Below are 18,908 nucleotides of genomic sequence, written 5' to 3'. Positions count from 1 at the left end.
ATGAAAGCAGATTTTGGACCTACAGCTGATCTGAGAAAATACATTCTTTTAAAATTCCACAGAAACTATTTATGAATAAAGACTTCTGCTTTTATCCGTACTGAAATTAAATTTTAGTCTACAGAACCTGGCAGATTTTACTGAACTTTTTAAAAGAAATTTCAATACCTTATAGCTGGAAAAACTGTATTAAAGTTCTAAGTTTAAACTTTAAAACACATTATCATTTAAGAGTAACACCGACATCCCCCCTTACCTCCCATTCCAGTACTTCTGGTTTTGAACAGAAAGAACTTTTGCAATAATTACATTTCAATTGAATATCACTGGGAGAGATGAACTGACCATTTGTTGAAGACTGAACACTGAGAGTCTGAAAAACATAAATACATACACATATATCACTAAAAAATATAAGTTACTTTTAAAACATGGATTTTTTTCAATTAAGTTTATAGTGTTTGACAATTAAGGAGTTTATTTAGACGCAAGAGCATTTCTGGCAAAAGCACAGCAGGTTGGTTCTTTACTTTAATTCCTTTTCCCTTGCCATCTCAGGTTTTTCAATTTTGACCCTTTACCCTTACTTCCACCATAGTTACTTTAAATTATTTTTTCTACCTTACCTTTCTTATGCCTTTTATTTAAGGGTAAACACATTTTTTGTAAAAATGAACAAAAAGTATCCCCAAATGGAACACTTTTGTTTATCACAAAACATGTATCTTCAGACAGATATACTTCTCAGCTTGCATTATTTTGCTGACAGAGAGAAAGATCAACAAACATATATTTTCAAAGCCAAACCTCACCAAGGCAGATTATCAACACCTTATGTAAGTATACCACTTGAAAATACAACTACCAAAGTAAAAGGCTTTTAGTGAGAAACCTCACATCTACTCAGATTAAGAAAAAATTAGCTAACAGTCCACAGTAAACTCAATCCCATGGCAGGAAGATGCAATTATTCACACAGCCAGCCCCTAAACAATTCAGGAGTTTAAAACTGAGAAAAATACTATAGATTGCACATGTAGATATGAGAATTTAATTCTGTAACTGAGTAATTTCTTTAATGCATTTCTGTGGCAATCAGTAGGTAAGAGAATTCTATTATACAACACCTGTATCTTTCAGTATGCCTTATATGTGTCAACAGAATAAAGTGGTTTTGCATATTCCCTAATTAAGCAAGAACTATTGGTGTATTACAGATGTGATGCTCAAGACAAAAATCTGAAGTAGTAATCACAGACACTTGAAGAATCCAGGACAACTTCTTACATCTGTCTTCTCAAAAAACTTTCCCACACTATTTGCAACAAAACAAACATATTTAAATACAAATTCTTTTCAGACAGATTTGTTACTACTTCTCCATTGTTTAACACTGAAAATCCAGAACATTTCTGTTCCAGGACACCTTTCTTCAGACTCTCATACTAGTAAGGGTTCACCTACACTAAAAAATAAATTAAAAACTATGTTGAGACTTATTGCTGATATAAACCCTGATCTATGTGGGCTGGTATTGTTGAGTGCTAGCTGGCAGTGCAAACAGTATCATTTTATGCAGCTGCATTAATTCTGTATCAAGAGTTTGCAGACATTAAGTAGTCATGCATATTTCCCAATCACAGGATTGAGGAAATCTCAATCCTATGATTGGGAAATCACAATCTCAGTTCAGGCAGGAACTGAGAACTAAATTCCAGGCAGCAAAAAGATGACACCCGTACCTCAGTGACCCACCGGCCTGTAACATCTTATATAAAAAACTTCTACAACAACTTTTTTCTGATGCCTACATACAATATCATCATATTTCTTCCATGATATCCAGCAAATGTCCCTGTGGCTGAGCAAGGTTTGCTTCACTTTGGCTGCTCTAAGTAGCTGAAGACTTGCACAAACATGAGAGCCACAAAGGCATTTTTAACTGGAAGGTTCAACCTGTGCACTTCTGCCTTTGCAGGTGTCTTCACGGTGCAAACACCATGCTAGACACATGCTGCTGTGTGGCTTATGGAAGCCCTAGAAGCTCTCATTGAAAATGAAAAGTAATCAAAAATACCCAGCACCTCCAGTTCAGGAACAACAGAGATGTAAAGAACTAGCAGATGTGGCAACTTGTACAGAAACACTGAAGACAGAGGGAGGAATGAAGATGAAATATACTAAGTGGTCATCAAATGAAAAGTAACTCTTATCTTTCAAATCTGTAGTTACCTTTATATATGGGACCCAAATACTTATTGTGAGGGCTATAAGTTAAAAGTAAAATGTAAATTTTCATTGTTTTCTGAAGTACGCCACAGTTACCTTCTTTTATTTCTTTCCATTACTGTTTACTGGGGTAGAAATTGAGACTCACAAAGTCGAGAGCACTGGTAATCAAAAAATAACAAAAAGCTAGAGAAGTGAGAAGAGCAAAGTTTGAGATTATTTAAAATGAGAAATTGTTTTAAAGGAAATTTATGTGTAACTATAGATTAAACAAATCTAAGCTATTAAGCATTACTGTTTCCAAAAAAACCCCGAAAGTAATGTTTTTTATCGTGAGCTCCTCTGGTTAATTAAGTATTTTTCCAGAAAAATCTGTAAAGAACTGAATTCCTATTACTGAAAGTTCTAAACCAAGCAGAAGACTGTTTTTAAACCAAGTTAATCACAACATTATTTTGTATGTCTCTGTAAAGTTTCAATTATCCTGCTTACAATTAAGAACTGCTTCTGCATAATATTTTGACTCAGGATGACATGCATGTAGTATTTTCACCATCTTGCTTTGCTTCTAACTTAAAAGGTACTTAAAGTACCTTTAGGAATTATTTGGGAGCATAATTACACACAAAGAATAATAAAAGAAAAAAATCATATATTCATTAAAATCCCTCACCAGTCACCCTGAACACAAAGTTTTAGCTATGCCGTGTTGTATCAAAGACATCTTTGAAGTCATGTACCTATGTTTGTTCCTCTGTGAGCCTGCCTTGAATAACAAGAGCATGGGAAGTGTAAGCAAAGCAAAAAAAAAAAACAACCAAACCATTGTAAACCCTTTTCAGCCTTCAATGCAACCAGCTCGAACTGCTCTAAGTTGCCAGTTTAATAATGAACACTAGGCAGGCACAGCCCAGGATCTTCTGAGAAGACCACCACAGCAGTACAAGCTTCTGGCCAGCCCCTGCCATGGCAGCATATGTGACAGAGGGTTACCCTTGCTCACAGCAACATGAAATCAATTGTGGAAACATTTCTGTACATAAGTGTACATGTGGAAGAGCTAGTAGGCAGCCAGACTAAGGCTAGTTGTTTTTTCCAGCTGAGAAAAAACAAACAAACTCCACCTTTGAAAGAATCAAACTGTTCTTAACGCGCATGAGAGAAGCACTTATGAGGAACCTTCTACATGCTCTCATTCACTAGGACCGTTCCACAAGCAAACTCAAGGGCATTAAATTAAACAGGGAAGGAAACAAATACTTCCCTTGCACTCATGCACACAGAGACCTTACAGCCTGGGCTTGGAAGCCTTAAATATTTTTATTATTATCAAATTTAGAAGAGTATTTGTCTGTGTGCACACACGTGTGTACAAGAAAGAGATGTAATGTATATAGCCAAGAACACCTCCAGGCACCATCACAATGGTGAAAGAGAACAGCATAAGTGAATAACCAGAGAGAGTATCCTGCTAAAAACCATTGTACTTTTAATTCTTAATTGGTCCTACAATTCTCCAGATACATCCAAAAATTGGAAGCAAAACCCAAACCAATTAAAGCTTTAGCACAAATTTTTGCACCGATCTGTGTTTTGCAAGATTGCTTGTACTGTCAGACACTTATACAGCTGCTAAATTTAGGAAGACACTTGTATTACAGCCTCCGTGTTCACAATAAATAATCAGTAGTTTATTTTTCCCTTAACAGCAAGATCTTCAACTGACCCATTAAAAGTATCAGTATAGATATTGATTTTAAACAGTACACCTTGGAAACAGTTCCATCTTCAACACTGCAATAACATCCTCCAAGACAGAGTGTGGAAGAAAAGACTCAGTCCCACCATTTTACCACCAACTACCAAACAGAAACCACATAAAGCAGGCTGTTCTCTCTCTTTCATTCTCTTTCTTACAAGATCAAATGCTCTTACAGACTGGCTGCTCAAAGGAGAATGTAGATATGGACATAAACTGTACAACATGTTGCTCAGCTGAATCTTTTCGGTATTTCAATACATTAAAAGAACAACTAGCTAGAAATAAAAGGTTACTTGGAAGACACAATTATAATCAATCTAGAAGTTCTGTGAAACAAACGTACACATTTTTAAACCAAAAGGCCTAAAATACTTGCAGAAAGGAGGAAACACAGGCCTGAAATAGCAATTATTCTGTTCTGAGGATAACCCTTAAAGAAAGAAGTCTAGGAAGAACAGACACAGCAGGAAAAAGGGATGAATAAAAGGCTAGAAAATTAAAACAAGAGTTATCTCCATTAGTAAACACTAATACTATAAAAATACGGAGCACCGTAGGAAATTGACCATTTTTTAAATTTAGGTTCAATACCTTACATGTCACTTAGGTACAAGAGAAGCCTCAAGGGAACACTTACAGCCCAATGCTCACATTGTGGTATACCATCCTTTCCACCTAAATACTAAATGAACAGAACAAAGAAGCTGTTCTCATACATTCAACTCTAGCCTTATGGTGAATACATTTTATTCTTCTACACAGTGACTATACAAACGGTATCAAAAGTTAAAATCCAACAGAGCTTGTTGAGCAAACTACTTGTAAGCAAGTGACAACCTACGCATTCTTGGTCTTTACTGAGAACTCACAGACTGCAAGGCTGCTTCAATTAAACTCCACTACAACACTGAGAAGAGATCTACGTGCAGCACTGAGACTGCAATAGAAGCATGAGCACAAGGACTCAGTAAGACCACAAACCCACAAGCAGCATTAAATGATCTGGCAGTTCTATTCAATAATGTTGCTTAATGTTGACTCGTGCAAATCCAAGAAGGCCAAGGTTGAATTCATCATTCCCTGGCTGTATTTGTTACAAGAGCCCTTGGGGATGCAATTAATTGTAAAATCATGTACAATAAAATAGATGTTAAACGAGTTTGCAAGTATTACAGGTCTGTCCTTACATACTAACAGTACACAGGTATTCTGTTAATCAGTTCCACTGACAGACACCTACCAAACTGGTTATGATGGAAACATGGCTGCATGACAGAGGTCCTACCCAGAGTATATTAAAGAAGCAATTAAAAGACCAGTCCAGTTGTCCAGTTGATAGAAAACAGCAAAGTTCAATGACAAATGGGAAAACCCTGTGTGGGCGTAACTCTTCAACAACACATGAGGAAGCAATTATCAAATATCCATTGTGAATCTGGGAAAAATGTTTTTACATACAAAAATTGAAATATTCTTTAAAGATATCCTTTGATCACCAAGAGATTAATGGCTATAACACATTTCACTTAAGCTTTAACCTTAATTCATGCTGAAAATATGATACTTTCAACAAGCAGAGCAGCCTCATCCAGAGGGCATGTCCTTAGCCTTGCAACCCCCCAGCTTCTGGCCACAATTTAAACTGCTAGTTTTGTCCACAATTGAAATGGCTGAGGCTCTAACCTTTCATTTCAGAAGGAATCACTTTTCTCCATGGCAGACCTTTGTTAGTTCTAATTCAACATGAGAATTTTGTTATTGTGTTTGGTACAAAAGAGGCTAAATTTGTTAATCTTCAATGCAAAACAGCAAGGCTCACATCCATGAAGAGGCTAAAATGGTAAAAGTAAGATGAGCAGCAATACAGCTTTGTGTTTTCTAGCAATATAAAGCACAAATTGGTTTTTATTATCCAATTTCAAATGTTTAAGACAGCAGCGTTATCCGTATGAAACAGCACTTTGACCAAAGAAATTGTTATAAGCCAGGAGCACCTGCTATGTTAATTGTAACTCTCAAGCATGTATATATATATATATATATACAAACAAGTCAGTTTAATACTCAAATACTTAACACAAACACAGGCACACAAATATTTAGGGAGGAAAAGATTTAACACAACAGCTAACCTGAAATTTAGCTACACAACTGGAACTGCAAAAGTTGCACAGTTTTCCATCAGGCATTGTGGCTTGATATTGAGGTAAAGAGTTTCGCTTACAAAAGTGGCAAATAATTTCCATACCTAAAAGAAAAACGTAGTTTACAAACAAAATAAACAGAAAATAACAGGAAAAAAGGAGTATTATAGGTGAGCCCTTTTTAGTTTTTCAGTGTAGAAAACTAAGACTAGTCTGTTTCCCAGTCAGCTTCTACAAGTCACCCAAAACAAAAGAAATTACAGATGTTTGGATAAATACTTTCAACTAAATATCAGTACTAAATATGAAAAGACCTTCTTCCATAAAATTCACTGGAGCATGTTCAACTTCAAGTTGAGATCTGCTTTGCATACTGAAGAACACACGTTTTGAATTATTTACCAAATCAAAAACTTTACCTAGAGAGTATCTATATGCATTATAACTACCTCTCTTCTTATCCATCTCCTGCCTGACTGGAAAAAAAAATCCAGGGTGGGATTCATATGAGAATTCAGAGAATATTAATTCACATGCAAAAAAACTGCACTATCATCCTGGCACACATCGGAGCACATTACGCTTCAGCATTTTTTTCACAGGAAGCCTTAAGACAGTTGAAAAGTCTTTCCAACATCACAAAAAAAGGCCAGTGAGGAAAATTAATCCTCATGGGTCCGTTTACTGGTGTTCAACAGAAGATTTGTTTTGGTTTTTTTTTGTTTTTCTATTTTAATGAAGATAAACACTATAAAGTCACATCTGCATAGACTAACTGCAAAACAAACTCACCCGCCCCCAGTGTTCAAACTTTAAAAAAAGTCTACTCTTAGCAGCGATAAAAGCCCATCATCCTTTACACTTACTTTGTGATTTTGCATGTTTTGATTTGTGTGTGTTCATGCATACAGTTGAGCAGTATGGCTCCATATATCCATTAGGTCCTATGCACTGAGTCATGTCAAAAAACCTGCACTGAGCTCTGCAGCCAGTACAAGATGTTAATTGGCCACATTTCTAAAACATAAAAAAAGCAAAACAATGAGTTAGTTAAAACTATGCTTGGCTTTTGACTTAAATTATGGTCTTAAAAAAAAAAAAACACAAAGGAGAAATTTTATTTCTGTCATCTGCTCCCTCATCAGATCCTTCTTATATTAACTCTCCTGATCGACATCTCAAGAGCCTTTAGCACTACGGTTGCTGAACTAGGGTCTTTTACTCCTGGGGAAAAGCCAGCTAAAACTAACCTTCTGTGTAAAGACACACACATACACACAGCCCCCTTCAAAAATCTCAAACAGACCAAAACATCTCAATTCCATCTCAAACCCCACCGTCTGCAAACTGAACTGTGGTAAGAGTATGCAACAAGTTGTGCTGAGTTGAAGAGTTTGAAGCAACTCTATTTCCCTCTACTTCTTCCTAGAGCACATTGCACAGGATTGCATCCCAGATGGTTCATGAATATCTCCAGTGAGGGAGACTCCAAAACTTCCCTGGGCAATCTGTTCCATTGTGCAGTCACCTGCACAGCAAAGAAGTTATGAAGAATAAATAAACTTTGGGGGAAAAAAATTGTATCTCCAATCCTTCAGGCAGGAGGAACACACTGCAGAGTTTCTATGCTGAACTGTGACTCCATGAACCTGATAACAGACTCGATTTTGACATCTCTCAACAGAGCAGTCAGTCCATCAACAGTTCTCCACAGAATGGAACAAACGTTCTATAAAAAGCGCAGAAAAAGCTGCACAGAGCAGAAATACCAATGACATAGTCAACATCCAAAATCAGTAATTCTGATGTGCTACATATATTACATATGCCAATGTCAGGCAAGTATCTCAAGCCATGATAAAACAAGTTTCAGAAAAAAGTATCTAGACACCTTCTCTGCCCATAGAAATAGTATTGTGGTCTTGACAGTGATAGAGAAAATTCCTCACCAAAAATGATGGGCCTCCTACTAGACAGACTCCTGCCTTATTAAGTATTAGAAAATCATCACTTAGGCACTTAAGATCTCTTCCCTTCTAAAGAAATTATTCTGGCGCCCTTTCTCCTGTTTCCTATTTTCAAGGATGGAAAGGGGAAGGAAAGGCAAAGCACATTTCGTAAGTGCTTCACTTCACTCAGAGTGAGAGAAGCTTCAGAGGATATCTTTGCTCTTCCTATTTTTTAGTACTCAAATTTGAAAACTAGTTAAATCTAGTCTTACAGATAGCTAGAGATGAAATTTATGGGTTTATAACGTCATCTTTCCTAAACTAAGAGCATCCGCATAGAAACATATAAATCCACACGCCTGTGACACAAATCAGATGTAGCAACTTGCAGACACCAGCAAAATTTCCACACAACTTCACAATTTTTACAAGCTGTTTGGATGAAACCTTTGGATGAAACCTTCAAGATATCAAGCTCCTACCTAGAGAGGGTATAAAACAGGACTCTAGGTTATTTCCTTACTGTTTTAACTTTTTTCCATTTATCTTTAAACTTGTTACCCATTATCTTTTCAACTTGGTTATCTTCCTAATCAGCCACAATATTGACAAAATTGGCACTTAGTACCAAGACCAAAATGTATCGGGTGTGTTGTTCTGTGAGTTGGAGCTATTCTGCTGCTACACATTCATCTCCTTTGGCAGGCTAAGAAACAAAAGCAGGGCATCCAGAAAACTCTGGGTTATGTTACTAGTAATACAGGAGGCTACAATTTAAGAAGGACTTGATTTCTTGGAAAGTGCTTAACAGACAACCACCATAAAAAGATCAGCTTCCACAAATAGCCTTGGTAGCTCCAGAATAAACCAAAATGTAAATCTAGAAGCATTGATGCAAATATGCTGGCAAACAACTTTATGAAGAGCATTCAGCAATATAGTCAGCAAAAAATGCACAGGCAAATGAAACTTTCACAAGTCCCATATCCAAAAGAGAAATTCAACAGAGGCTACAGTGACTTCAAGAAACAGCATGACAAAAGTATAAGTTTTAATAAATAAGTTCATAGTAAATGGATTAGGGCATAAAGGGAAAAAAATTCATTGTGTCAGCAAACTGTATGTTTCAACAAAAATTCCTTGAAATAGCTTTTGCTAACCAGCATCTCAAATATCTCATCATTTAGGTGATATCAAGAAAGGATCATGCACACCAAGAACAGTGCAACAGCATGTCAATCACTTTTGAATTTCATACATCTTCAAAATACTGGAGTTGTTTACTGACTTCATCCCATCTCTTTCAAATTTTAAAGCAAGAAAATTTTTTATTCCTATCTAGTAATAATCTAGCAAACCTAGATCTAATTTATCAAGACTACAAAGAATAAGAATATCCAAAAAACATGCCAACAGTGCAGAAGATTTTGTGGGTAGGAGCAAAACTATAATAACAAAGCCGTCATGTTATTCTTGTAGTAACAACTTAAAAGAATATTTGAGCAATTCTGCATTATTAGAAATTTAAACATATTGTTATATGAGTGAAGAAGATAGGGCATGGAGAAAAAAAGAAAATTAGAAGGCCCAAACCTTCCTTAAATGTATTGCTCCTAAGATGTTGTAATCATCATCTCCCTCACGCTAAACATTTTTTCTTGAATTTTTATTACTCTTTCCAGGACTCCCTGAACTTCCAAGTTCAAATAATAAAACCATTCAAAAAAACCCTCAAGGAGTACCACAGTATTGTTAAAAAAAGACTAATGCATACCTCGAAGTATTCAATCACTCTTACACGTGTCTCAAAAATTTATTTTTAAGGGTCTAACTCAACAACTTCCTCCACTGACAACACCAACAGAGAGCCTCACTATAGTTCCAATGTTTTTGAATACCCATAATGCAAACCAAGAGTGCTTTTCTGTTCATAAGCATGAAATTTCCAGATGAGACTATCAAGTTTCTCAGCTAACTTATATTTCTACTCTCAAATCTTCCCAACATAATCTCCTTCATCTCTAAGAACCTGCAGTATTAACTTCATTCCGTGGAAAAAGTAACATTTGAGAATCCTTTCTCTCGAAGTACCCTTCTAGCTGCCATAAACACACAGAAGATTCACTAAAATAAAGGAGAGCTACTGTAATAGAGAGGGTCAAAGCATTCTTCTGAGGTAAGGATTTTTGGCCTGGAAACAATGGGAAAATAATGACAGAACCAAAAATGGTATTATGCAGGGCACTATGGATCAACTGCTCAGTGTATTTTCTAATATAAACAACTACGCCAAATCACATGAGTATCAACGGAAATTTGAAAATAAACAGGAGACAGCTCTTCATGTAACAAACACCAGGTCAGCAGAACCTCTTACCAAAGAGAATCATGGGTGGAAACACTGTTTGCATGCATTCATAAGGAGACTGAACAAACACTAATGGAAGAGATTTGCCAGTAATAGCATATAGGAACATTGCATCAGGTTCAAGGGATGCCCTGACCTCTAAAGAGTCAGAAGCTAAGAGAATGCTTAGAGGAAAATATCCTAAGTTCCTGCCCTGGCCTTACTCTTCCATGTACGCCCACTGACATCACTGCAGGAGTTTCAATCCCTCTTGAGAACTGTGATGACAGCTTTCTCAGGTTCTTACTACAGTACATATTTAATTTTTTAACCACCCTCAAGGAAAAGCGGGTGTTTAAAAAAAAAAAATCAAGGAAAACATTAAAGCTGTGTCAATGTTATTGATATTTCATGGCAGGACACAAAAAGATCTTCACTGGCAGAGGAAAACCAGAACAAAATACCAAAATCTTCACTAGTGACTAAGAGGGAACACAAAATGCAGAATTTTGAGTCTTTATTTTAAAAATCACTGCTTCCTTCTTTGTTTCAGAAGAACAAAATCACAGAATCATATGGACTAGAGGAGACCTCCTGAGGTCAAGTGCAGCCGCCTGCTCAAAGCAGGTCCAGAGGTGTTTGCTAAGGATCTTGTCCAGTCAAATTTGAGCATCCCCAAGGACAAGCACTCCAAAACCCTTCAGGAGGATTTCACCATCCTTATAGGAGAGAAAAAAACCAAAACAAAACCTACAAAAAAGATCAACCAACCAACACACAGCAACAAAAAACAAAAACCAAACCACCTGTTTCTTTATCTACGTAAGTTTCCCCTTGTTTTCAAGTTGTCTCTCGCCTTTTTTCCTTCCACTGCTCTACTCTTCTTAGAGTTTGTCTTCTTCAGTCTCCTCCCATTAGCTAACTCATCCCGCTGTAGGGTTCTCAGGGTTGAACACAGTAACCTCTCCTGAACCTGTCCTACTACATCAGGTACTCCAGCCATCTCAGCAAACTGGTAGCTCTCCACTGAACTTCCATCAGTATGACAATACCTTTCATTCTGTCAAATCCAAAACTGGCCATTGTACTCCAGGTGCAGTCTCAAGAGCAGAAGGATGGGGGACAGTGTGGGGCACAAGAATCACCTCCCCTGTCCTGCTGGCTGTACTCTTGCTTATATAGCAACAGGTTGCCCACATAAGGTAGGGAGTCCGCATCCTTGGAGATACTCAAAACCTCAAACAGATGTAGTCCTGGAGGACCTGCTCCAGGTGACCCTGTTTGAGCTGGGGGTGCACCAGATGACCTCCAGAGGTCAGACATTTTATGAGACAATCCAGGACCCAGCTGGCCATCTTTGCTGCAAGGGCACACTCCTAACCTGAGTTCAGCTTCTCCACCGGGACACCCAAGCCTTTTTCTCCAAAGCTGTTTTCTTGGCAATTATCTTCCATTTCAGATCAAGTATTACCTTCATCTTGTGCTCCCCATGGTATTTCAACAGTAGAAAAAAATGCCTCTAGACAAAACCTGCACAGTCAACTAGCTACAGCTTCAAGTTTCCTTCCAAGATGAAATGAACACAAAACCAATCTGCAAGACAAAGTATCAAGCATTTTCTTCCCAAGTGCCAATTTACATCTACAGCATCCTATAAAAATATGCACATTTGAAGACTGTAATTTCAAGTAAAATTGAAGTTAAAACACAATCAAATTAGTAAAGAAAACTGTATCGATTACCAAGTGTGGGAACTGACAGTGGTCAGAACATGGATTCTTTGGCTCCAGGCAAGAAGCTTGAAGCCTGTGGGAAAGCCAAAAACAGAACTCTCTCAGTCTGGCCTGGGAAATCATAATGAGGAACCCAAACCAATCTTGTAGCTATCCCGCTCCTGACATCTGGTGTTTTTCCAACTTGTTTACTGGTAGAGATGTTTACAAAAAGGTGGTGCCCTAAAGGACCAGTCCTATCTATTGTACCAAACACTGTATAAGAAGAATCTGTCTCTCAATAAACTTTGCTACAAACCCTCCGAAGAACCGACTCCGAGTTTTAAGCGTTGTTACATGAGCCCTCCTGAACTGTAACAATAACCAAATACAAATAAACTAAGCTAATCCAGAAGAAAAATTCCAAGAGAATAAAGGCCCTCTGAGGGGAAGCTTGATGCACAGTAGTCTGACTAAAACTCCCCTTCACTACTCCATCTAGATTCTGCATTGAGATGACCTAATTTTGGCTAGATTATATTGCAAATCCAACCTCTTCCAAAGCACAAAGTCTATGGTGGATGAAAAAGCCTGAATATTCTTCTCATTATATTTAATTCTAAACTCATTCCTTCTTTCATGACTCTTTGTACATCCTTAGAGACTTAATTCTAGAAGGTCTGTTTCATGATAGGGATCTCATGACAGGTAACAGATATTAAAAATGTGATATGAAAACTCCTGCAAGTCACTAGTTCTAGATATATTTCAAATATTCCATCTCTTCACTAGGACAGTGTTCAACTCAAATAGGCAACTACGAAAGCAGCTATCAAAATGCAAGACAAAGCAGTTGAATGTGACATATTCCAGAACTAAAGGAATTGTTTCAACATAAATACTAATTCCTGGAAATAAAATTCACTTAGAGTGTTTTTGAGGAATTTTTATTCTTGCCACTATAAGCAACTACGACTTTAGAAGGAATCTTGACCTTTCATTACAAGTTACTGAAAGGATCGTGTAAGCTGAAGTCTAGAGCTCTTGTTGCATGTACCCTGCAAAGAATAAAGATCAAACTTGAAAATAATTGTCAGAGCAATACCATAACTTCATGGCATATCAGAAGCCTCATTTCTGTTCACAACTGAAACTAACAAAAGCCTCTGCTCTTCAACCTCCTGACTGCATCAGTACTTCAATAAAGCTATTACTGCCTTGAATCTGGACATCTGTGCTAGACACTTTTATTCTTAACTGAAAAGAAAGGATTATCATCTGCTTCACAGGCCTTGACAAGGCTAAGAGAGCATAATGAAGGACATGCCAGCAGTGTAAGAGAGCATTCTTCCTACAACTTCTCCCATGCAAGGGCCAGTCAACACAAAATACCACAACAGCAGCTGATTGCTACAGTGCTATGCAGCAGCCCCAAGATCTGCTTCCAGTTAAAGGAAATGCTTTGAAGTTAAAACTCCATGGTAAAACAGACTGTTAAATACCTCTCAATCCAGGCAAACCTCCCTGGTAGCTTTATGGAATAAGAGGTTTGGATTAGAATTAAGACAAACACCAGGAAATTCCAGGACAGAAACATAGTACGCCTGTGTTCAAACAGAAAAGAAGAAAACATTTTCTATAAGTAGAAAAGCAGATACACTTGCTACATGGAATTCTATGGTAACAGAGATCCCTCAGAAAGGTGAGGTGACCAACAAAATAGCAGCTAAACTACTTCAAATTCATTTTAATGGATGGTCTCATGGATCCAGAGGCAACATGCATGTCTAAGAAAAGAACCAGGTATTAGCAGAATCTGTAACAGCAAAGAAAGAAGAACCTGTATAATTTAATTTCTCTTAAAATACTGCATCCAAATCATTTCTCCCCCAAGAATAACAACTGCAAACTCTTCCACAAAAGCATTTGCCCAAGTCCTAAGAGCAAGAGATAAAGCAATTGCTTTTGTGGGCCTTGAACACTAAGTGATGTATGTCTACATTCCATCAGTTGAAGTCTGCAAACAGCTAAATTGATAACTTGTCCAGTACTTTTCCTTGGCATCTCCCAACTGCCAGCATTCTGTCTTTTTGCTCATTTTGTTCCCACTCTCAAGACATTTGTCTTCCTGTCTCTGAGAAAAGCAGAGCTGAAAACATCTGCCTCAAAAAGCAAGTTACTTCCACATGAACTGAATGTTTCAGCTGTTTCTGTTCTGCCTTTTCTCTCCTGCCCTCAATCCCACCCAGTTAATTACTCCAGGTACACCAGTGCATGGATGCGGTTACATCTATCATAACTATGACACCTAGTCATGCCACCTCCTTGCTTCCTCTTTCCAAGAACCTCCTGTGCTCCCACACAACTGACACCTCACACTTGACTGCCCTATGACTAGTTTTCTTCAGAACAACAAAGCCATTTTAACATTTCTGATGGACCCATCTGATTTCATCCTCTAAAATATCTACATAATAGTATTCTGAACAGTTATGATGAACTATATTCAGATGTCTAAGGAATCTGGTAACATAGTTTTTATCGAAGAGCAGCAAATTCTACAGTTGGGAGACAGACATTTGAAAAAGAAATGGCCAAAAAAATGGTTCCAGAAAGCAGGAGTAAAACAGTAATAGAAAAAGTAGAACAGGATAGTTTCTAGGACTCAATTTGCATCAGAGATGCAAGAAGCTTGGGGTCATAAACACCAAGAGGTCTCAAAAAACCTCCCCATATCACTAAGCAGGAAGAAAGAGGAAATTATTAACCTAGGTATAATAAAGATTTCTGTCTTTTAACCATGTTAGATGGGATGAAAAACATCTAGCTATCTCCATTTGCAGAAGTGTGCGTAGTATGAGACAACAGTATTACCAGAGATTACTTAATACCAAACTGAGTATTACCTGAACTAAACAGAAGTGGTTTAGTGTACAAGGAAGAAACCCCACTATTAAACCACAGTTTGATCTGGCTGAAACCACAGAACTTCTCTTGAAAAGTGACCAGAACTTTAAAAGAAAAAAATCAGTAATTTTCCACATTTTAATGTAAGTGGGCTGTTCAACTCTAGCAATTACTGACTTTGTCAAGAGTACTTACTCTTTCTTGAAACTCGGAAGTGAGAGTTTATAAAACAGTAACAACAGCGGCAAGTGGTAGATTTTGTAGTTCATTGTAATATCAAGGATAAAAAGGAAGACCAAAAGGACACCCTGTCTTAACAGCAAAGAAGCACGGAAAAAAATCCAGACCCTGCATGGGACAAGACACAAGACAAAGCTGAAAACCCTACATGCTTCCACTGAAATGCCAAGTGACAGGACATTCTATCACAGCATTTGGTGATATTTAAACCAGTAGATAACAATACATATTATGAGGCTAAGTACAAAGTCTGTGTAAGCAATTAATTGCTAGCTGCAGAACTGATATGCATATTATCGTGTACAGTGAAGGCTCTTAAACCCCAGCACAGGATAAAATAGCAAATGAGTTTCAAGAGTTTCACAAAAGCAGTTCCTTGGCAAAGAGCAGAAACTGAACAAGGAAACACAACTGACTAGGGTGCTTTTTTCTATTGCTTGTAAGTGAATAGCTTAGGGACATGGCACAGCCTTGTTAGTCTTGAAGCATGTTCAGTAGTAAGTCTTCATCTAATCAAGAAGTAACTAAATGCACTTTTATTCAGTATTGAAAGTTTTTCCATTCGATGAAAAGACACAGCAAGCATCCTCTCCAACTAGAAAAACGCTGGTTTGGCTTGCATTCATTCAGTATCACTTCTGTCCAGAGCTATCGAAAAGGCTATGAAGAAATAGCTACAGCTCCTTTCCCACCACCCCTTCCCCCCCCACTTCCTTTATGGCAGTAGATGAAGATCATCACCTCAAGAATCCCCTAAAGCAAGTAAATCCCAGGTCACATTTTAAGAAGAACTTTAGTTATAGAAGCAAAGTGAAAAAAGGAACATTTTTAACGAGCAAGGCATTAAATACTTTCTTGGTAGAATAAAGAACACCATGGAGTGATCAGGCAAGGAAGCAGACGCAGTTGCTGCTTTAGCTTAGTTGGAAAAGCTCAAAATTAAAAGGTATGGTTGGTTACACAAGCTAAGTCATAAAGTCACAGGATATTCCACTTGCTTCTTAAAACAAGGCTGTCAAGCCTGTACCAAAATCCAGCAAACCAAGACACAAACATGGGAAGTACTTTGAAAAGGAAGTTAACTAATTTTGTGGACACAGAAAACATGCAATAGTAGCAGAAACAAAAATTCTGAAAAAATCTAGGTATGTGCTGCGTGTGGTTAACATCTTTATGACAGGCACATTTGAGGTTACTTCCAATTTACTGCACAAATAATTTTCCAATGGATCACTAAAGTGATTTTTTAAATGCTTACATTTTCATTTTAACTATACAAAATATCTGCTCAAAGAAATAAGGTATTTCAGTGTTTGTACAGTAACAATTTTACTCAGCTCCTGTTCAGATTTAATTTCATTCTCTTCTAGTGTGGTTTGTTTGGGTTTTTTTGCATTCTGTTTAGGGTCATTCTTTAAGTTCCTCTTGACCCTCTACATGTGAAGAGTTTGAACGTCAATGCAACAGCTGGAGTGCATAATCTAGCGGTAATCATCATCTTCAGGTTTTAAAAAATTTAAGCACTTGCAATTAGTTTTGTTCTCACAATTTATCTAAATTGTCACACATCTTATTTGAGAAACTATTTTATCAGTTTTATCTTTTTTAAAAAGCTTGACTTGCACAGCTGTCTTGACAAATGACTGTTGTGTCATAGAGAAATTAACTTGCTCTTGCATATATATACAGTGAGCATGAGTTATGTTATGCCTATTTGTTATTTTTAATTATTTCAGAAATTTATTTCTATTTAATAACTTTTTAATACTAAAAGACACCTAAGCTTGGCAATAACTTAAAGTTTTAGGAAAGAAAAAAAAACAACAATGACCTTGCAGAAAATCAAGACACTTAATGCAATATTAAAGATTATGTATGGTCATTTTTAAAGCAAGTTCTAAAACTGGTACATAGGAAGCTAAGTGCATCCATCACCTTGAAAGGTGACGTATGACATTTGAGAAAAAATGTATTCTCTCTATCCCAGGAGCAACACTGCTTCTTACTCCCAGGAACAGTCTGAAGCAGAGGAAAGACACTTTGCAGGAGATGGATTACTTGCAGAAATCCAATTACTTGTCACTCTGAGAGCCACTGTAATTTTTATTACCCACAAGTTTAATTTTTTCATTCCAAAAAAATAAGAAAAAGAAGTTCATGATGACTTATTGAAAAATTGGGTTCAAATCAGTGTAATATTTATTTTTTAAAACTGTGATTAAGTATATAGATACGTACAAGTAATACGGAGTTTTCATTTATTACTACTACAAATGTATAGCAATATTGATAGTTGTATGACATGTACAACATAAACTGCTTAATACAAAGCTCATACCAGTAAGACCTATTTATTTTACAACTGTTTGTAAGAAAACATTTGCTAAAACTCTTAGGTGACACACAATAATTAGTTGTACAACACAATCCTGGAATCAAATGACATTAACTTTTTCTGTATTATTTCTTTAATTAAGTTTATTTCAGTATGCAATAATGACTCTCCCCAAAAATCTCTGCTTCAGCACTTCTCCCTTAAAGCAAGATCTAGTAACTTTCAAGGAAACACTGTTACAACTGAACAAAACCCATAATTTACCAACTGTGGCCCAGTGGGTTGTCAGTGACATTTTATTTCTAAACTTCTTTTCTAAAAAACTAGAACTCCTTGAACATACTCAGCTTAAAAAACCTAAATAAACTACAAACCTAAATATTCTATCAACTAAGTATTCTCAATGATTTGTGTCCTAAGCAACTTCGGACACCTACAGCGTACACTCGAAGAACTTCCACTTTTATAGCTTGACTTTGATATACTCAGAGAATGGTCTGGATTGGAAGGTCACCTAGTTCCAATCCCCTCTGCCATGGTCAGAGACACCTTCCATGAGTCCAGGCTGCCCAGGGCCCCGTTCAACCTGGCCTTGAACACTTTCAAGGACAGGGCATCTACAACTCCCCTGAAAAACCTGTTCCAGTGACTCACTACCCTGTACAGTAGTTTTTTTTTCCTAAGATCTAATCTAAACCTACTCTCTTTAAATCTAAACCCATTTCCCCTTCTCCCACCACTAAATAGTAATAGTACTATCGTACTGGTAAATAGTCTTGTCCCATCATTCCTGTAAGCTCCCTTCAGTTACTGGAAGCTCACAGTTAGTTCACCCTGAAGCCTTCTCTTTTCCACACCGAACCCCAACTTCCTCAGTTCTCCTTCACAGGAGAGGTTCTCCTGCCCTCTGATCATCTCAGTGTCCCTCCTCTGGACCCACTCCAACAGGTTCTCCCTGTGCTGGGAGCCCAGAGCTGATGCAGCACTGCAGGTGGGGTCTCAGCAGAGGGGCATCCCTGGCCCTGCTGCCCACACTGCTTTGGATGCAGCCCAGGACACGTTTGGCTTTCTGGGCTGTGAGTGCACACTGACACCTCATGTCCAGCCTCATCCACCAGCACCTCCAAGTCCTTGCCAGCAGGGCTGCTCTCCATCTGTTAATTTCCCGGTGCGTACAGACACTGGGGGATGCCCCAAGACAGCTGCAGCACCCTGCACTTAGTCTTTGTCCTTTATCTGGACTTCTGTGAAGCCTTTGACATGGCTGATCTCAGCCATGCACT

General features: G+C 37.6%; 1 protein-coding gene across 3 annotated transcripts in view; it reads right to left on the bottom strand.

The window, feature by feature from the left end:
- Window positions 1-18,908, bottom strand: part of ZMYM2 (zinc finger MYM-type containing 2) — a 92,870-nt gene that overhangs the window by 41,197 nt on the left and 32,765 nt on the right. For 2 of the 3 annotated variants that reach the window (XM_066175833.1, XM_066175834.1), the window contains 3 exons: window positions 7,002-7,152; window positions 6,124-6,239; window positions 257-373 (listed from right to left, as the gene is read on the bottom strand). In XM_066175833.1, the coding sequence (XP_066031930.1) occupies window positions 257-373; window positions 6,124-6,239; window positions 7,002-7,152 (384 nt within the window). The remainder of the gene's footprint in view (window positions 1-256; window positions 374-6,123; window positions 6,240-7,001; window positions 7,153-18,908) is intronic. The other variant, XM_066175835.1, reaches the window with a different exon arrangement.

This window comes from Chamaea fasciata, unplaced genomic scaffold (genome assembly GCF_029207755.1).
Source record: "Chamaea fasciata isolate MVZ Bird 193981 ecotype frontalis unplaced genomic scaffold, bChaFas1.0.hap1 SCAF_2, whole genome shotgun sequence".
NCBI classification, from domain to species: domain Eukaryota; kingdom Metazoa; phylum Chordata; class Aves; order Passeriformes; family Sylviidae; genus Chamaea; species Chamaea fasciata.
Note: the sequence above shows the minus strand (reverse complement) of the source record. Positions and strands in the feature narration are given on the sequence as shown.